At 40.3% G+C, this 21,155-nt stretch overlaps 1 protein-coding gene across 1 annotated transcript; it reads right to left on the reverse strand.

The window, feature by feature from the left end:
* Positions 1–659: 659 nt before the first annotated feature.
* LOC141050249 (vitelline membrane outer layer protein 1 homolog) lies at positions 660–13,214 on the reverse strand. The gene is made up of 3 exons (XM_073547121.1): positions 13,028–13,214; positions 2,272–2,384; positions 660–1,017 (listed from the first exon to the last, which is right to left on the reverse strand). The coding sequence occupies exons 1-3, from the start codon at positions 13,178–13,180 to the stop codon at positions 720–722; spliced, it is 564 nt and encodes a 187-aa protein (XP_073403222.1). The 5' UTR covers positions 13,181–13,214; the 3' UTR covers positions 660–719.
* Between the last annotated feature and the right edge of the window lie 7,941 nt (positions 13,215–21,155).

The following is a 21,155-nucleotide window of genomic DNA, read 5'->3' on the forward strand; positions in this document are numbered from 1 at the left end:
GCATACAGGACAAGATTTTGGTGCAAATTTTGCCATGACACATAAGAAAATTGCCGGTCCAAGGTCAGCTCCTAGCCTGTCATCTTCCAGTTGACCAATGATTATGCCACTGGAACTGGCAATGAGCATTATAAGAGGGCTCTGTCCCTTGTACAAAGCTGCAGACATGCATGATAACTGTGTATTACCATTCCCTTTAAATCAGTAACAGGACCACCCCTACCATGCGCCATTTATAACACCAATGTTTCTTTTGTAGCACCAGCATCTTAATGCATACAACTTCGCAAAAAATAACTTTTACATTTTTTTTAGTATTTTGGCAAAATGAAGCCACTTTTTAAGGAGATACTAAAAATGTTATGTAATTTTTTTAGTCTTTAGTTGACTTTATAATGTGCTCTATAATGCTTTGTGTACTCGGCATGATACAGCATTATTTCCTTCCTATGGTACAAGGTCTCATTTTGGGCAAAAATGGAATGACCAACGAAGAAGCCCCCTCATTATGTCTAACCGCCTAGATGCCGTGATAGATATTGAGCGCAGCATCAAGGGGGTTGACAGATGTGAGATCTTCCCTAGGACTGATACAGTTTAGTAACAGTATAAATCAATTCAGCAAGTAATGTACCTTTATGTGACATCTCATAGAACCCTTTTTCAGTTACTTTGAAGTCATTTTATTGAATATTTTCAGACATCTCAGGTTTTCAAACTTAGTTACAGCACAAGAACTGGACATCGTTGAGACCAGTATTATCTTTAGAGGGAACTTTATCGTTCCCTTGAACTTTAGTTTTGAGGCCGCAAATTCCATTAGCGCAGGTCTCGCTCCATGCTCCATACTCGCCCCAGTAGAGCCCTCTGCCTTCTAGCTGACCCTTGTCTGTGCATTGAAACTTGAAGTTGTTGACGGCCGTGTCATCTCCGTCTTCCTGATTTGGCTCTACCCTCATTGAGAATTTTGCAAGGATCCCATAGTTACACCATTTAGTTTCCTTCCAATCTCCCCATCTGTAAAAATAAAAAAGCATGAAACAATGAATTTTGGAGACCATTTTGGTACCCTGATCTGCCAATCACTAAGAAGACCCTCATTACGCTTAACACAAAAAGCCAAGATTTCTACCGATGTAGGAAAATAAATGGTATAGCATTTTTTAGATAGTGGATATATAAAACTAAGCTCTATTTTTGCAGAGGGATCATTAGGATAAATCAACCTTTTTTTATTCAGGGGTGGATTCATTTTGAGCAGGGGTGGATCCATATTCAGCATGTGCAAATCAATTTACTGCAATAACTACTTTTAAGAAAGGGTGGTTCATTTCTTACCAGGAGTAAATCATTTTTTTTTAATGGGGTGGAGAAATTTTCAGCAACCATTTTTAGCAGGGGTAGCTCAATTTTCAGCAGAAGCTTATGAAGAAGAAGGAATTGATCCATTTTTTAGCAAGAGTGTACTTACATTCAGCAGGGGTTGACTTTCAGAAGGGCCAAGTCAATTTCTTTTATTAGTGGTGGATGAATTCTCAGCCGGGATGGCTCCATTTTTAGCAGTGGTTGATCGATTTGCAGTTAGGGCAAATTTTAAGGTGGTGTGGAACAATTATTAGTGGGTGTAAATCAATTTTTTTATCAGGGGAGGATATATTTTCAGCAGGGGGGAGTCTATTTTTAACAGGCTTTTTTGGATGGAGGGATCCATTATCAGCACATATAGATCTATTTTCAGTAAGGGTTCATAATTTTTATTAGGGCTGTTGAATTCATTTTTTAGGAGTGGATGAAATTTCAGCAGGGGTTGATCAATTTGCAATCGGGGCTAAGTTTAAACAGAAACTGATCAGTTTTTAGCAAGAGGATATCTATTTTTAACACAAATATATCCATTATTAACGGATGCTATTTCAGCAGGGGTGAGCCTATGTTCAGAAGGGATGGATCCATTTTCAGCAGGGGTGAACCTATTGTCAGCAGAGGCAGATCCATTTTCAGCAGTGATGAACCTATTGTCAGCAGAGGCAGATCCATTTTCAGCAGTGATGAACCTATTGTCAGCAGAGGCAGATCCATTTTCAGCAGTGATGAACCTATTGTGAGCAGGGGCGGATCCATTTTCAGCAGGGGTGAACCTATGTTCAGCAGGGGCGGATCCATTTTCAGCAGGAGTGTATCTACATGTGGGCTATATCATAGGGAGGGCCAGTTTGTACTGAACTTGAAGATCAATACAGAATATGGGGACAGAGAGCTACTTAGACTCACGGTGCCACTTCTGAGGTGATTGTCTTCTCATCATGAGGAGGTTTACATTTAACACAATGTAGTCTGATCCCATTCACAGCTGTGTCATCTCCTCTTACATGTTGACTGTCCACCTAAAATAAATCATTAGAAATATTAGTTTTTAGTACTTGGGATAACCAGCAGGATTTTAATTTATCCAATTTTATAAGCACCAGCAGAGCTGTCTGGTGGCCACGTATCTCTATATCTTAATTATTCTTAAAGTGATTATCTAGGACTATGATATTGATGACCTATACTCAGGGCTGCCACCATTTCAGGGCCCCATACTGGCCAAATTTTTGGGCCCCCTTGAGACTCCGCCCAGGCTCCAACCCAGCTCCGCCTCCACCCCTCAAACATTCCACAGTCCCACCGCCCACTCTAGGAAAAACTCCACTTCTGCACCACATCCTCTACTCACCAATCAGACATGAACAGGTCCCATTGAACACCGTATCACATATATAGCAAGCAGCTTTAGATTTGGCCAAAAGATTTTTTAAGCCACCACCTCAAGTTAGACTCTTTGGCCGGGCCCTACTCTACTCTAACCTATTAAACATTAGTATAAAGATCCTGTACTCTTTTAGGTATATTTTTAACTATTTTTCTTTAAGGGAATGAGTTACATACATTTTTTAAAATGAACAATAATACCATTTACAAGGGACAAATACCATCATTCCATGGCCGGACCAAATATTACCACCATATAGTGACCAAATAATACCAAATACAAGGAACAAATACCGCCACATCGTAACTAGACCACAAATAACCACTACATAGTGGCTGAATAATACCACATACAAGGAACAAATACAGCCACACTATGACCAGATCACATATTACCACCATATAGTGACCAAATAATACCACATAAAAAGAACAAATGCCGCCACACCATGACTAGACCATATTTTGCCACTACATAGTGACTGAATAATACCACATACAAGGGACAAATGCCACCACACCATGAACAGACCACATATTACCACCACATAGTGACCTAATAATGCCACATACAGGGACAAATACTGCCACACTTTGACCACACCACTTATTACCACCACATAGTGGCCAAATAATACCACATACAGGGACAAATACTGTCACATCATGACAAGACCACATACTACCACCACATAGTGACCAAATAATGCCACACACAGGGACAAATACCACCACACCATGACCAGACCACATATTACCACCACATATTACCACCACTTAGTGACCGAATTGTTATGATTGGGTCACTGAGGAGGAAAGCAAAACCAAGCTAAGTCACAGAAAACCAGAGAGGTTGGTAACTATGTGGACTGCAGACCCCTGATCCTAACCACACAACTAACAGCAGCCATGGAGCGTACCTACGATAATTCTAGACGCCTCGTCACAGCCGGAGGACTAAATAAGCCTAAAGCAAGAAAAGGGGAAATCTAAACTGCCCCAGAGCAGACCCCAAAGGAATAGACAGCCCCCACACATGTACTGACGGTGAAGCAAGATGAAAGCACAAACACAGGTAGGAAAATAGGCTGAGCAAATGATGGGGCCCACACTAACTAGAATGGACAGGAAAGGAAAGATACTGTCTGCAATCACACCAAAAAACCCTGCAAAAAATGTCCAACACTTCTGATAGCAAAAAAACCCCTGAAGTCGCTAGACTTCACCCACTATATCAGCACTCTGGCATATTCTGAGAACAGAGCAAAAAGAGTCTAATAAGGGACAAAAAGCAAACCTGCACCTACAGTAACATAAGAGTGGAAATTCAGCACAGCCCCAGCCGGGGCTGGCTGACCACACTAAAACAGAATAGACAAAACCAAATCAAATGTGACCATTAGCAGAGAAAACTTAGCTTGAGAAGACAGGAACTGAGCTGGAAACTGAGACCTCAGGAGGCAGGAAAAAATCACTAGCATGGGAATAGGGAGTTGGCTGTCTTAAATCCAGTCTGAGACTCCAGCTGTCCAATCACTGTCCTCATTATCAGGTGGCAGGTCTCTGTTAATTAGATCAGCTTCATTACCTCCTGCCACCACCAGAGGGAGCCCGGAAAGAGAACTCACAACTCCTCTGTCAGCACAAACAGTTCCCTCACCAGAAACCAGAGGCAGACCAGAAAATGAGTTCACAACACCGAATACTACAATACTGATCATTAAAATAACTCCACAATACTAATATTACCATAAGTGCCATTATACACAGGAGCTCTGTACATAGTATGCAGTATATAGTGCCAGTGAACAGATAATACTGTGATCATCAATGACATTATACACAGGAGCTCTGATTATAGTGTAAGTGGACAGGTAATACAGGGAACACCAGTGACAATATACACAGGAGCTCTGTATAAAGCGTACAGTGTACAGGTAATACTATGATCACCAGTGACATTATACACAGGAGCTCTGTATATAGTGTCAGTGTACAGGTAATTCAATGGTCACCAGTGACATTATACACAGTAGTTATGTATATAGTGTCAGTGTACAGGTAATACAGTGATCACCAGTGACATTACACAGAGGAGCTCTGTATATAGTGTGCAGATAATACAGTGATCACATGTTACATTATGCACAGGAGCATGGTATAAAGTGTCAGTGTACATGTAATACAGGGATCGCCAGTGACAATATACACAGAAACTCTGTATATTGTGTCAATGTACAGGTAATACAAGGATCACCAGTGACATTACACACATGAGCTCTGTACATAGTATAGTATACAGTGTATAGTGTCAGTGTATAATTAATACAGGGATCACCAGTGACTTTATACACAGGAGCTCTGCACATAGTGTCAGTGTACACAGGGCCACCATCAGAATATTACTGCCCATACTGCTGTTTGGGGCCCGGTGAACAGAAGTAAAGAGTGGGTACTGCCCCCCTTGTGCTTCTGCTCACTGGGCCCCAGGGTATCGGCGGCATAAATCTGGGCACAGGGAGGCTTGGAGCTCTTATGGTCATCAAAACTGCTGAGTCACTTCAAGGAAGTCTCTCTGCCTCCTCTGTGATGCGCTGGTGAAGGCACGTACAAGATGACATCATCGCGCATGAGCCGTCAAGTAAGAGCGCCAGTATGCCAGTCCAGAATTGGAGCTGTAGGGGATTATATGAGAGGCAAATGTATAAAACTTTTAAATAGAATTAATTAAATGGTCTTGGGCCACAGCAAGTGATGAATAGGGAGTGGGGGGTGGGGAGAGCAAATGATAAATTGGGAGTAGGGATGGGGAGAGCAAATGATGATTTTGGGAGTGGAGTGGAGTGGGGCGGAGAGCAAATGATGAATTGAGAGTGGGAGGGGAGAGCAAATGACAAATTTGGATTGGGGAAAGCAACTGATGAATTGTGAGTGGGGGCGAGCAAATTACGAATTGGGATTGGCGGAGAGCAAATGATGAATTGGGATTGGGGGAGTAAATGATGAATTTGGAGTGGGGAGTGGGAAAAGCAAATAATGAATTGGGAGTAGGAAGAGAAAATGATAAATTGGGATTAGGGTAGGGGAGAGCAAATGACGAATTTGGAATTGGGGAGAGGACTTCAATGTCACCGGTGAATGTGTTACCTGTACACTGACACTATACACTGTATACTATGTACAAAGCTTCTCTGTATAATGTCACTGGTGAGTCAGTGTGTTACTTGTACACTGACACTATACACTGTATACCATGCACAGAGCTCCTGTGTATAATGTCATTGGTGATCACTGTATTACCTGTACACTATACACTATACCCAGGAGCTCTGTATATAGTATACAGTGTAGTGGTAATACAGCGGTCACCGGTGATATTATACAAAGAAGCTCTCTATATAGTGTATAGTGTACAGGTAATACAATGATCACCAGTGACATTATACACTGGATCACTGTATATAGTATACAGTGTAGCAGTAATACAGTGATCACCGGTGACATTATACACCGAAGCTCTGTATATAGTGTATAGGTAATACAATGATCACCAGTGGCATTATACACAGGAGCTCTGTATATAGTGTCAGTGGATAATACATTGATCACCAATGACATTATACACAGGAGCTCTGTACATAGTATACAGTGTATAGTGTAAGTGTACACTGACATCAGTTGCCGGCCTGTGATTGACTGGTGGCTGTTAACTATTGCCATGCGGGAAGCCTTCCCACACAACAATATAGATTTTAACTGAACTGGCAGAATCCTGCAGCAGAGGCAGGACAACCCCTTTAAGTGACTATAAACATCTGAGTTGTCATGCCACTTATACTAAGGCACCAAGACACATTAACAACATTTCTCTCCCCTGTATATGTTACTCTATCAGTTAGGTTTTGGAAATCCATAATGTGATTTTTAGAAAATAAATGATTCTACCCTTTTAATTAACCCACAGTCGGGGTCCCGATCACTGCCAGGGGCATAACTACTGGGGTAGCAGCCGAAGCGGTTGCTTTGGGGCCCGGCACATATACGGGCCCGCCGCCCGGGTCCCTGGCTCTGATCGGCGCTACCCGGTAGTGCAATTTCATTACCCCAACCACCGGTCCGTTGCAGTGCTCTTGCCGGTCCGCGGAAACAAGGGGAGCCGGCGGCTGTGTAGCAGCTGATACTCACCCTGCATAGCGGTCCCTGTCGGTGCGGCGGCTTCATCCAGATTCCAGCGCTGAGCTGTCAAGTGTACCGCTCATTTAAGGTCATAAATATGGACGCAACTCCTCTCCCATAGGCGTGGCGTCCATATTCATGCACCTTAATGAGCAGTAGCACGTGACCGCTCCGCACAGGAAGAAGCTGAAGCGCCGCGAGATGCAGGGAGGGAAGTTCAGCGATGGGAGGGAAGTTCAGCGACGTGAGGGTAAGTATGATGGGGGAGGATGGGGGAGCCGAACGGAGCCATATATACAAGGGAGGGAGAGTGGGAGCGGAGCCATATATACAAGGGAGGCCGGGAGAGTGGAAGCAGAGCCATATATACAAGGGAGGGAGAGTGGGAGCAGAGCCATATATACAAGGGAGGGAGAGTGGAAGCAGAGCCATATATACAAGGGAGGGAGAGTGGGAGCAGAGCCATATATACAAGGGAGGGAGAGTGGGAGCAGAGCCATATATACAAGGGAGGGAGAGTGGGAGCAGAGTCATATATACAATACAAGGGAGGGAGAGTGGGAGCAGAGCCATATATACAAGGGAGGGAGAGTGGGAGCAGAGCCATATATACAAGGGAGGAAGAGTGGGAGCAGAGTCATATATACAATACAAGGGAGGGAGAGTGGGAGCAGAGCCATATATACAAGTGAGGGAGAGTGGGAGCAGAGCCATATATACAATACAAGGGAGGGACAGTGGGAGCAGAGCCATATATACAAGGGAGGGAGAGTGGGAGCAGAGCCATATATACAAGTGAGGGAGAGTGGGAGCAGAGCCATATATACAATACAAGGGAGGGACAGTGGGAGCAGAGCCATATATACAAGGGAGGGAGAGTGGGAGCAGAGCCATATATACAATACAAGGGAGGGACAGTGGGAGCAGAGCCATATATACAAGGGAGGGACAGTGGGAGCAGAGCCATATATACAATACAAGGGAGGGACAGTGGGAGCAGAGCCATATATACAATACAAGGGAGGGACAGTGGGAGCAGAGCCATATATACGAGGGAGAGTGGGAGCATCATACCGCCGAACAAAAAATAGAATAACACGCAATAAAAAAGACGGATATAAATAAACATGGTACCATTGAAAACGTCATCTTGTCACACAAAAAACAAGCCCCCATGCAGCTCCATCACCGTAAAAATAAAAAAGTTATAGCTCGCAGAATAAAGCAATGCAAAAATAATTATTTTTTATATAAAATAGTTTTTATTGTATAAGAGCGCAAAAACATAAAAAAAGATATAAATGAGGTATTGCTGTAATAAAACTGCCTTATCAATTTTACAACACATAAAACGGTGTAAACACCCCCCAAAAGAAATTCATGAATTGCTGTTTTTTGTTCATTCTGCCTCCCAGAAATCGGAATAGAAAGTGATCAAAAAATGTTATGTGCCCGAAAATGGTACCAATAAACACATCAGCACGTCCCGCAAAAAACAAGACCTCACATGACTCTGTGGGCAAAAATATGGAAAAATTATAGCTCTCAAAATGTGGCGATGCAAAAACTATTTTTTGTAATAAAAAACGTCTTTTAATGTTTGACAGCTGACAAACATAAAAACCCGCTATAACACCTCTTTCACACGTCCTGATATTTCTGGGACCAGAGATGTCAGTGTTCGTGTGTATAATACTTGCATCACACGTGTGGCATGCGTGTGTTGCCTCAGTACCACAAGGACGGGCGCCAGGGAAGAAGCGTTACAGTAAGCGCTGTTCCCTGGCACCGGGTGCTGAACATGGCTCTCATCATTCTCCCCTGCTCTGGTGGCTCATTCCAAAATGGTGTCACTTGTGGGGGGTTTCCACTGTTTAGTCACATCAGGGGCTCTCCAAACGCGACATGGCATCTGATCTTAATTCCAGCCAATTTTGCGTTGAAAAAGTCAAACAGTGCTCCTTCCTTTCCGAGCTCTGCCATGCGCACAAACAGTGGTTTACCCCCACATATGGGGTATCAGCATACTCAGGACAAATTTCACAACAACTTTTGAGGTCCAATTTCTCATGTTACCCTTGAGAAAATAAAAATTGGGGGCAAAAAGTTCATTTTTGTGAAAAAAAATGATTTTTTAATTTTACGGCTCTACGTTATAAACTCCTGTGATGCACTTTAAAAATTTAAGAAGGGACTGGATGCCTTTCTTGAAAAGTATAATATTACAGGGTACATACACTAGTTTCCTTAATATTGCGTTGATCCAGGGAGCTAGTCTGATTGCCGCATGTCGAGTCGGGAAGGAAATTTTATACCCCAATGTAAAGCTTACTGTTTGTCACATGGGTTTTTTTGCCTTCCTCTGGATCAACATGTTAGGGCAAGTTAGGATAGGATATGGGTTGAACTAGATGGACTTAAAGTCTTCCTTCAACCTTAATAACTATGTTACTATGCTCAAAGTGCCCACCACACATCTAGATAAGTTCCTTAGGGCAGGGTTCCCCAACTCCAGTCCTCAAGGCCCACCAACAGATCATGTTTTCAGGATTTCCTTTGTTTTGCACAGGTGAAGCAATTATCACCTGAGCAATACTAAGGAAATCCTGAAAACATGATCTGTTGGTGGGCCTTGAGGACTGGAGTTGGGGAACCCAGCTTTAGGGGGTCTAGTTTCCAAAATGTTGTCACATATGGGGGATTTCCACTGTTTAGGCACATCAGGTGCCCTCCAAATGCAACATGGCGTCCGATCCTAATTCCAGCCAATTTTGTGTTGAAAAAGTCAAACGGCGCTTCTTCCCTTCCAAGCTCTGCCATGCGCTCAAACACTGGTTTACCCCCACATATGGGGTATCAGCGTACTCAGGACAAATTTCACAACAACTTTCAGGGTCCAATTTCTCCTGTTACCCTTGGTAAAATAAAAAAATTACATCTGAAGTAAATTTTTTGTGAAAAAAATGAAATGTTTAAACATTCCAAAAATTACTGTGAAGCACCTGAACGGTTAATAAGCTTCTTGAATGTGGTTTTGAGCAGCTTCAGGTGTGCAGTTTTTAGAATGGTGTCACTTTGGGGTATTTTCTATCATATAGACCACTCAAAGTGACTTCAAATGTGAAGAAAATGGTGTTGTAAAAATGAGAAATCATTGGTCAAATTTAACCATTATAACTTCCTAACAATTCCAAAATTGTGCTAATGTAAAGTAGACATGTGGGAAATGTTACTTACAGTGGGGAAAAAAAGTATTTAGTCAGTCAGCAATAGTGCAAGTTCCACCACTTAAAAAGATGAGAGGCGTCTGTAATTTACATCATAGGTAGACCTCAACTATGGGAGACAAACTGAGAAAAAAAAATCCAGAAAATCACATTGTCTGTTTTTTTTTCATTTTATTTGCATATTATGGTGGAAAATAAGTATTTGGTCAGAAACAAGCAATCAAGATTTCTGGCTCTCACAGACCTGTAACTTCTTCTTTAAGAGTCTCCTCTTTCCTCCACTCATTACCTGTAGTAATGGCACCTGTTTAAACTTGTTATCAGTATAAAAAGACACCTGTGCACACCCTCAAACAGTCTGACTCCAAACTCCACTATGGTGAAGACCAAAGAGCTGTCAAAGGACACCAGAAACAAAATTGTAGCCCTGCACCAGGCTGGGAAGACTGAATCTGCAATAGCCAACCAGCTTGGAGTGAAGAAATCAACTGTGGGAGCAATAATTAGAAAATGGAAGACATACAAGACCACTGATAATCTCCCTCGATCTGGTGCTCCACGCAAAATCCCACCCCGTGGGGTCAGAATGATCACAAGAACGGTGAGCAAAAATCCCAGAACCACGCGGGTGGACCTAGTGAATGAACTGCAGAGAGCTGGGACCAATGTAACAAGGCCTACCATAAGTAACACACTACGCCACCATGGACTCAGATCCTGCAGTGCCAGACGTGTCCCACTGCTTAAGCCTGTACATGTCCGGGCCTGTCTGAAGTTTGCTAGAGAGCATTTGGATGATCCAGAGGAGTTTTGGGAGAATGTCCTATGGTCTGATGAAACCAAACTGGAACTGTTTGGTAGAAACACAACTTGTCGTGTTTGGAGGAAAAAGAATACTGAGTTGCATCCATCAAACACCATACCTACTGTAAAGCATGGTGGTGGAAACATCATGCTTTGGGGCTGTTTCTCTGCAAAGGGGCCAGGACGACTGATCCGGGTACATGAAAGAATGAATGGGGCCATGTATCGTGAGATTTTGAGTGCAAACCTCCTTCCATCAGCAAGGGCATTGAAGATGAAACGTGGCTGGGTCTTTCAACATGACAATGATCCAAAGCACACCGCCAGGGCAACGAAGGAGTGGCTTCGTAAGAAGCATTTCAAGGTCCTGGAGTGGCCTAGCCAGTCTCCAGATCTCAACCCTATAGAAAACCTTTGGAGGGAGTTGAAAGTCCGTGTTGCCAAGCGAAAAGCCAAAAACATCACTGCTCTAGAGGAGATCTGCATGGAGGAATGGGCCAACATACCAACAACAGTGTGTGGCAACCTTGTGAAGACTTACAGAAAACGTTTGACCTCTGTCATTGCCAACAAAGGATATATCACAAAGTATTGAGATGAAATTTTGTTTCTGACCAAATACTTATTTTCCACCATAATATGCAAATAAAATGAAAAAAAAAACAGACAATGTGATTTTCTGGATTTTTTTTCTCAGTTTGTCTCCCATAGTTGAGGTCTACCTATGATGTAAATTACAGACGCCTCTCATCTTTTTAAGTGGTGGAACTTGCACTATTGCTGACTGACTAAATTCTTTTTTTCCCCACTGTATTAAGTATTTTATGTGAAATATCTCTGTGATTTAAGGGCATGAAAATTCAAAGTTGAAAAATTGTGAAATTTTCCAAATTTTCACCAAATTTCCATTTTTTTCACAAATAAATGCAAGTCATATCAAAGAAAATTTACCACTAACATGAAGTACAATATGTCACGAGAAAACACTGTCAGAATCACTGGGATCCATGGAAGTGTTCCAGAGTTATTATCTCATAAAGGGATAGTGGTCAGAATTGTAAAATTTGGCCTGTCATTAACATGCAAAAAACCCTTGGGGGTAAAGGGGTTAATCATACATGTAAATTATATTCTCATGAGCTGAGAAGGGAGTAATCTACTTCTTCACTCTCACATGCATAACATAAGGTTAAGGAGACTAAAACCAAGATATCATAAGATATTGAGTTTATGATATTTGGTCAGAAAGGTTGATGTCTTAAGGCAGTGGATAAATAGAGTCTTATAACTGCCTCCCCCATGGAGAAGTCTAATTAGGTAAGGCAGAAGATGGCATAGTATAGGGGTAGCTGTAGCAAAAAGTTGTCATACATAGAAAAAATGAAAGGACGTCCATAGAAGATCAGTGGTGGAACACATGGAAGCTTGAGGAGCCTTTGTGGATACGGTCATGTTAGAAAGGACTGTCTCGTTAGTTAAGGACAAATTACAAGGATTTGGTAGTAGATAAGATGTGTTTTCTAGAGTTTAAACATCTAATTTTCTCATTTATAACACAAGGTTTGCTTAGTCAAACCCATCTCTCAGAAAAACATTAGCTTATTGAGATCATGAAATTTGGTCAAAAAGGTTGAGCTCTTAGGGGTGTAGATAGATGCAGTCTTATATCTACCTCCCCCATGGAGAAATCTAATTAAGTAATGCAGAAGATGACAGAGAACAGGGCAGCTATAGAGAAGAGATGTCACGAATAGAGAGGAAAGGACATCAGAGGTGGAGCATATGGAAGCTTGAGAAGCATTTGTGGATAAGTAGAACAGACAGTCTTAATAGTTGAAGGCAAAGTAAGAGGACCTGGTAGTAGAGAAGATGTGTTTTCAAGAGTTTTAGTTTTCACCTAAGAGAAGAATTTGAGATGTTCTAGATGTGAGGCACAAAGGAAGAAGAGGAGACATGGTGCATATACACCTCAAAACATCTAAGTATACTGTGACTATTAAATAAAATGGGAGATTGTGAATCTTAAGTTTAATGGGTTCCTTCATCTCTATTTATTATCTAAAACTTACCTTCAAACTGAAGCCTTTCGCCACCGACCCGTTGGGACATTTGGCCCATTCTCCCCATCTTCCCCACTGTGCCCCATTACTGACCGAGATGACATTAGATAAGACCTGACTGGTCTGCACGATCAGCATAAGGACCAGGACCTTGGACAGCATCTTGCCTCGAGGACAATAGATGGAAGGTGACTGGCAATTATACACCACCTATATTTATAGCGAAGGGAAACCAAGAATTGTATTTAATGAAGAGCCATCTCCTTGGTGATGGATAATAATTAGCTCGGGCTGAGCTGTGTGACTTAGTATATTAAACAATATTATCAATGGGTCAGTCCGGCCCTGGGTCACAGTGACCAAAGGTTCCCTGTGGTAAAACATATTGGATAATTATTCGGTTTAGATATATACAAAGATGTGTATGAATTGCTGGTTCAAGTAATGGATTGGAACATTATTATATAGAACCCAACAACATTTTTTACACAAAATCAAGATTGCACCCTTTGCCGCTGTTATGGGGCATCTGAAGGTGGGTACAGCAACTTTAGGCTGTTTTCAGATGTCCGACATCCATCTTGCCTCTGAGGCTGTTGATTTTGAGTTAGGAGAAAGGCGGCCGATCCTGACATCGCTTTAGTTTCCATACTCAGACTTTGAATGTCAGACATATAAAATCAGCCTGAGTTGTACCCAATGTATACTTGCCACCATTTTATTGTTCCAAATGTCCATCAAAGCCCTAATGCCTAATTTTCAAAGGTCCTTTTGTGATTTGATTCTCAGGTTTGTTTAGCAAAATCTACAAGCTTGGTGAGTATGCTAATGTAAGGGGGTGAGATATAATGTCTTTCATGCTTCCCTTTCCTCTGTTTGTCTTCCGGTTCTTGATGTTTACATAGTGTTTTATGATAATTGCCTGCGGTACTGCTATATGCACAACTATGTATTACCACTCATTGTTTATGGTATTGCCACTTGAATGTGTTATCATTTTATAGAAAACTGTAATATTTTGCCTTGTATTCCTGTATTATAGTTTAGCATATATTATGTGTCTTTTATACATGTACAGTTAGGGAAAGTTGGTGCATCCTTCTTGGGACATTAGAGGAGGGCACTCATAGTACATAGTTCCCCCATAGACCGGGTACATGTAATTATGTTGCAGGCCACTAGATGGGGCATGCTAGTGGGGCTTGATAGGATGATCATAGAGGGTTAATTGTAGGAGGGGCTGCTGGGACTTAAGGTTAGTGCAGAAGAGAAATTGAGGCAGACGGGGCCAGCGCTCCCAAGTGTCACCATGGGCTATAGGCCCGGACAGATCGGCAACCACGTAATGTTAAGTCATTATAGCCCACATTACACATGGCCACTGCGTGTCTTAGCAGTGGGCCAGAACAGTAAAAGAAAGATGTGGCGTCTCATCGCCTGGGCCAATGTTTTTAGTGCAGAAGTTGGCTGGACTAAGAAGATGAAAGGAGCTGGCGCTTTGACGAGATCGGTACAGACGGGCCGGATGCTTCACCAGGAGCCACCAAACATAGTGACTGATGAATTCATGTCTGGGGCGAAACAGCCTGAAGGAAATGTCATTATAGCGAGGTCAGGCCAGGAAGGAACTGGGAAGCAGTTTAGGACGGTCCAGTCCGGGTGTGTACTGCACAGAAGTGACAGCAAGCAAGGGAACAATGAGGAAGCAAGCAAATGTGATGATGTACCAACTGTGGATGTAACGTGCAAAATGCTAAGTAAAGAAAGTGTTAAAGTTGTCTCGGACTGTCTGCATTGATGGGGGTTGCCAAGAAGAGGGACCGTTATGGCCTGGGAAGTGCTCGGGTGAAGCTGAATCTGGAGATGCAGGTATGCCGAGGAGAAGAGTATTGTTTCATGTAGGGAAAGGACTGGACACAGCTACTACAGTAATATAGGTCACGACTACTGTTGTTATGAATGGGTCACCGAGGAGGATGGCAGGAACAGGCTAAGCCGCCAGAAGACCAGAGATGTTGGTAACTAAGCGGATTGCAGACCCCTGATCCTATCAACGCAACTAGCAGTAGCCGTGGAGGGTTCCTACAGTGCCCTAGACGCTTTGTCACAGCCGGAGAACTAACTAAGCCTGAAGACAGAAAGGTGAAATCTAAACTGCCCCGGAGCAGATCCCCAAAGGAATAGACAGCCCCCAAACATGTCGGTGAGACAAGATGAGACACAAACACAGGCAGAGAACAGACTGAGCAAACGGTGGGGCCCAAGCTGTCTAGACAGGACAGGACAGAAAAGATACTGTCTGCAATTAGGCACAAAACCCTAAAAAAGTAAACCTGAGGCCACACGACCTCACCACCGCTAGATCAGCACTCTGGTATAAACTGGAAGCAAAGCAAAAAGATACTAACATAACGGGGGACTGAACAAGCTGTAACATATGAAGCAGGGCCCAGCGCTGCTCGCTCCCAGCAGGGAGCACGCTGAACCCTAGCAACAAAGCAGAAAGCAAAAAAAGGCACAACCATATTAGATGCAAAGGATTAGCAAAAGAATCACTTAACTGAACCATGCAGATCAGGCAGGGGACAAAAGAACTCCAAACGCACAAGGAGGAAAATCACCAGCAACCTTTAAGAGCAGCCAGCTCAATTATATGCTCCCAGCCAGTAATCCCAGGTTCCCAATTATCATCATCAGGTGGGGAACTTCTATCAACCTGGCCAGCTCCACTACTCTCAGTAACCACCAGAGAGAGCAGAGGGAGCTTCGGCTCAGAAATCCGAGCAAGGGAACTCATAACATACAGTTCTGTCCATCCCTTACACTAACACCATTCCACATGGACAGGATGCTCCTAAACGATACTGTGCCTCTTCATAGGAGCAAGATAGGAGATGGAGAAACCAGTCTGTGGCCATGTGGGATATGTAGGATAGCAAAAGTGGCACAATGGCATAAATAAGCACCAAGAGGGGTCCCTTTTAGGCTGATTCACACCTTCACATTGTCTTACCTATCCCAGAGCAGGAGTACCTACTGAAGGGTAGGGCAACTTTCTATGCATTTAGTCCATACTAATGTTATAATCAAGGGCAAAGGAATCATAGAGGCTCTAGTTGGAGAAATTCTATGAGGTAGTTCAAATTGAACATATATTAGAATAGATGAATCAGCCTGAAGGCCACGTGGCTTTTCTGTGCTAGACATAGAGATAAGATGGGAAAAGTGGTAAGAGTTGGACAACAAATTGGAACCTTTCCTGGTCCTGGCCCATGGCTCCACATCATTTTATCTAGCAAGTGCAAGTAAGCCCAGAATTGGTGGATACTTTATTCATTGTATCAAATGTACACCAAAGCTATTTGAAGGGCCTTCTTCTCCATGGTCTGTATGGACTTACACAGTGACCTCTTCCTATTCACCCCATTGCTGGCAAACAAGTACAAGACTTTTCTCTTGCAATTTATAATAAGGCAGGGGGTCAAGATCCAGGCTCTCTGTAACAGGAATGGGGTATGGTGTCATGAACGAACCAAGAAGGAAATCTTTTGATTCGTGCCAAAAAATATCCATTCTTCCAACTTCTGGGCAGGAGGGCCAACTAGTTTATGGCAACTTTATGTATGGAATCTTAACAAGACACAGTACCCACTAAGAGAAAATGTCATAATTGTAGGCTATCAGTTGTTAAAGTAGGTGGGACAGCACATGTTCCCACTACGCCCGCCTAGGTATAGTATGGACATACACAGTCACCCCCACCCACAACTCTATCTTAACTATGCGGGGCTGAGAATGTGGTACGGTCACCATCCCCACCTCTCCTTCTCTATAGTTCTTTAATTTTGATCACCAAATAGCACTGACCTTCCACCCACTCTAATAGATCTGCGCTTCATCTGTAGGCTTCCTTTTAACACCTTACTAAATTTTTCCATGGTATACAGTACATTTTATGAATTTATCTCTTCAGAATAACCTAAACCTTACTTGTCACCTTATACTTGTACCTCAAATATTTACCAGACTGAACCATAGCCTGATTAAAAAATCTACTCTAAAATATGGACTACTAGGTAGGGAGTAGCAGTATAGTAGTTATATTTTTGCACATAGGGGACAGTATTATAGTAGTTATATTCTTGCACATAGGGGACAGTATTATAGTAGTTATATTCTTGTACATAGGAGCGGTATTATAGTAGTTATATTCTTGTACATAGGGGCAGTATTATAGTAGTTATAATCTTGCACATAGGGGACAGTATTATAGTAGTTATATTCTTGTACATAGGGACAGTATTATAGTAGTTATATTCTTGTACATAGGAGCAGTATTATAGTAGTTATATTCTTGTACATAGTGGGCAGTATTATAATAGTTATATTCTTGTACATAGGGGGGAGTATTTTATTAGTTATATTCTTGTACATAGGAGACAGTATTATAGTAGTTATATTCTTGTACATAGGGGACAGTATTATAGTAGTTATATTCTTGTACATAGGAGTAGTATTATAGTAGTTATATTCTTGTACATAGGGGACAGTATTATAGTAGTTATATTCTTGTACATAGGAGTAGTATTATAGTAGTTATATTCTTGTACATAGGGACAGTATTATAGTAGTTATATTCTTGTACATAGGAGCAGTATTATAGTAGTTATATTCTTGTACATAGTGGGCAGTATTATAATAGTTATATTCTTGTACATAGGGGGGAGTATTTTATTAGTTATATTCTTGTACATAGGAGACAGTATTATAGTAGTTATATTCTTGTACATAGGGGCAGTATTATAGTAGTTATATTCTTGTACATAGGAGTAGTATTATAGTAGTTATATTCTTGTACATAGGGGACAGTATTATAGTAGTTATATTATTGTACATAGTGGGCAGTATTATAATAGTTATATTCTTGCACATAGGGGGCAGTATTATAGTAGTTATATTCTTGTACATAGGGGACAGTATTATTGTAGTTATATTCTTGTACATAGGGGCAGTATAATAGTAGTTATATTCTTGTACATAGGAGCAGTATTATAGTAGTTATATTCTTGTACATAGGGACAGTATTATAGTAGTTATATTCTTGTACATAGGGACAGTAATACAGTAGTTATATTCTTGTACATAGGGACAGTATTATAGTAGTTATATTCTTGTACATAGGAGGCAGTATTATAGTAGTTATATTCTTGTTCATAGGGCGCAGTATTATAGTAGTTATATTCTTGTACATAGGGGCAGTATTATAGTAGTTATATTCTTGTACCTAGGGGGCAGTATTATAGTAGTTATATTCTTGTACATAGGGGCAGTATTATAGTAGTTATATTCTTGTACATAGGGAGCAGTATTATAGTAGTTATATTCTTGCACATAGAGAGCAGTATTATAGTAGTTATATTCTTGTTTATAGGGGGCGGTATTATGGTAGTTATATTGTTGTACGTAGTGGACAGTAATATAGTAGTTTTATTCTTGTACATAGTGGACAGTATTATAGCAGTTATATTGTTGTACATAGGGGTAGTATTATAGTAGTTATATTCTTGTTCATATGGGGCGGTATTATGGTAGTTATATTGTTGTACATAGTGGACAGTATTATAGTAGTTATATTCTTGTACATAGTGGACAGTATTATAGTAGTTATATTGTAGTACATAGGGAGCAGTATTATAGTAGTTATATTCTTGTACATAGGGGCAGTATTATAGTAGTTATATTCTTGTACATAGGGGAAGTATTATAGTAGTTATATTCTTGTACATAGATGGCAGTAGTATAGTAGTTATATTCTTGTACATAGGGGGCAGTATTATAGTAGTTATATTCTTGTACATAGGGGACAGTATTATAGTAGTTATATTATTGTACATAGTGGGCAGTATTATAGTAGTTATATTCTTGTACATAGTGAGCAGTATTATATTAGTTATATTCTTGTACATAGGGGACAGTATTATAGTAGTTATATTCTTGTACATAGGGGACAGTATTATAGTAGTTATATTCTTGTACATAGGGACAGTATTATAGTAGTTATATTCTTGTACATAGGAGGCAGTATTATAGTAGTTATATTCTTGTTCATAGGAGCAGTATTATAGTAGTTATATTCTTGTACATAGGGACAGTATTAGTTATATTCTTGTACATAGGAGCAGTATTATAGTAGTTATATTCTTGTACATAGGGACAGTATTATAGTAGTTATATTCTTGTACATAGGGACAGTAATACAGTAGTTATATTCTTGTACATAGGGACAGTATTATAGTAGTTATATTCTTGTACATTGGAGGCAGTATTATAGTAGTTATATTCTTGTTCATAGGGCGCAGTATTATAGTAGTTATATTCTTGTACATAGGGGCAGTATTATAGTAGTTATATTCTTGTACCTAGGGGGCAGTATTATAGTAGTTATATTCTTGTACATAGGGGCAGTATTATAGTAGTTATATTCTTGTACATAGGGAGCAGTATTATAGTAGTTATATTCTTGCACATAGAGAGCAGTATTATAGTAGTTATATTCTTGTTTATAGGGGGCGGTATTATGGTAGTTATATTGTTGTACAAAGTGGACAGTATTATAGTAGTTTTATTCTTGTACATAGTGGACAGTATTATAGTAGTTATATTGTTGTACATAGGGGTAGTATTATAGTAGTTATATTCTTGTTCATATGGGGCGGTATTATGGTAGTTATATTGTTGTACATAGTGGACAGTATTATAGTAGTTATATTCTTGTACATAGTGGACAGTATTATAGTAGTTATATTGTAGTACATAGGGAGCAGTATTATAGTAGTTATATTCTTGTACATAGGGGCAGTATTATAGTAGTTATATTCTTGTACATAGGGGCAGTATTATAGTAGTTATATGCTTGTACATAGATGGCAGTAGTATAGCAGTTATATTCTTGTACATAGGGGGCAGTATTATAGTAGTTATATTCTTGTACATAGGGGACATTATTTTAGTAGTTATATTATTGTACATAGTGGGCAGTATTATAGTAGTTATATAATTGTACATAGGGGGCAGTATTATATTAGTTATATTCTTGTACATAGGGGACAGTATTATAGTAGTTATATTCTTGTACATAGGGGACAGTATTATAGTAGTTATATTCTTGTACATAGGGGCAGTATTATAGTAGTTATATTCTTGTACATAGGAGCAGTATTATAGTAGTTATATTCTTGTACATAGGGGCAGTATTATAGTAGTTATATTCTTGTACATAGGAGCAGTATTATAGTAGTTATATTCTTGTACATAGGGACAGTATTAGTTATATTCTTGTACATAGGGACAGTAATACAGTAGTTATATTCTTGTACATAGGGACAGTATTATAGTAGTTAAATTCTTGTACATAGGAGGCAGTATTATAGTAGTTATATTCTTGTTCATAGGGAGCAGTATTATAGTAGTTATATTCTTGTACATAGGGGCAGTATTATAGTAGTTATATTCTTGTACATAGGGGGCAGTATTATAGTAGTTATATTCTTGTACATAGGGGCAGTATTATAGTAGTTATATTCTTGTACATTGGGAGCAGTATTATAGTAGTTATATTCTTGCACATAGAGAGCAGTATTATAGTAGTTATATTCTTGTTTATAGGGGGCGGTATTTTTTTAGTTATATTGTTGTACATAGTGGACAGTATTATAGTAGTTTTATTCTTGTACATAGTGGACAGTATTATAGTAGTTATATTGTTGTACATAGGGGTAGTATTATAGTAGTTATATTCTTGTTCATATGGGGCGGTATTATGGTAGTTATATTGTTGTACATAGTGAACAGTATTATAGTAGTTATATTCTTGTACATAGTGGACAGTATTATAGTAGTTATATTGTTGTACATAGGGAGCAGTATTATAGTAGTTATATTCTTGTACATAGGGGCAGTATTATAGTAGTTATATTCTTGTACATAGGGGCAGTATTATAGTAGTTATATTCTTGTACATAGATGGCAGTAGTATAGTAGTTATATTCTTGTACATAGGAGCAGTGTTATAGTAGTTATATTCTTGTACATAGTGGGCAGTATTATAGTAGTTATATTCTTGTAAATAGGGGGCAGT

The sequence above is a fragment of the Dendrobates tinctorius genome, unplaced genomic scaffold (assembly GCF_039654945.1).
Source record: "Dendrobates tinctorius isolate UK_male_01 unplaced genomic scaffold, ASM3965494v1 ptg000151l, whole genome shotgun sequence".
NCBI lineage: Eukaryota > Metazoa > Chordata > Amphibia > Anura > Dendrobatidae > Dendrobates > Dendrobates tinctorius.

Excerpts from the sequence above, each read along its gene's own strand:
- LOC141050249 (XM_073547121.1), bottom strand. The coding sequence starts at position 13,180 with ATGCTGTCCAAGGTCCTGGTCCTTATGCTGATCGTGCAGACCAGTCAG. Across the intron at positions 2,385-13,027 it reads CGAAAGGCTTCAGTTTGAAG|GTGGACAGTCAACATGTAAG; the intron begins GTAAGTTTTAGA and ends GATTTATTTTAG. Across the intron at positions 1,018-2,271 it reads ATCACCTCAGAAGTGGCACC|ATGGGGAGATTGGAAGGAAA; the intron begins GTGAGTCTAAGT and ends TTATTTTTACAG.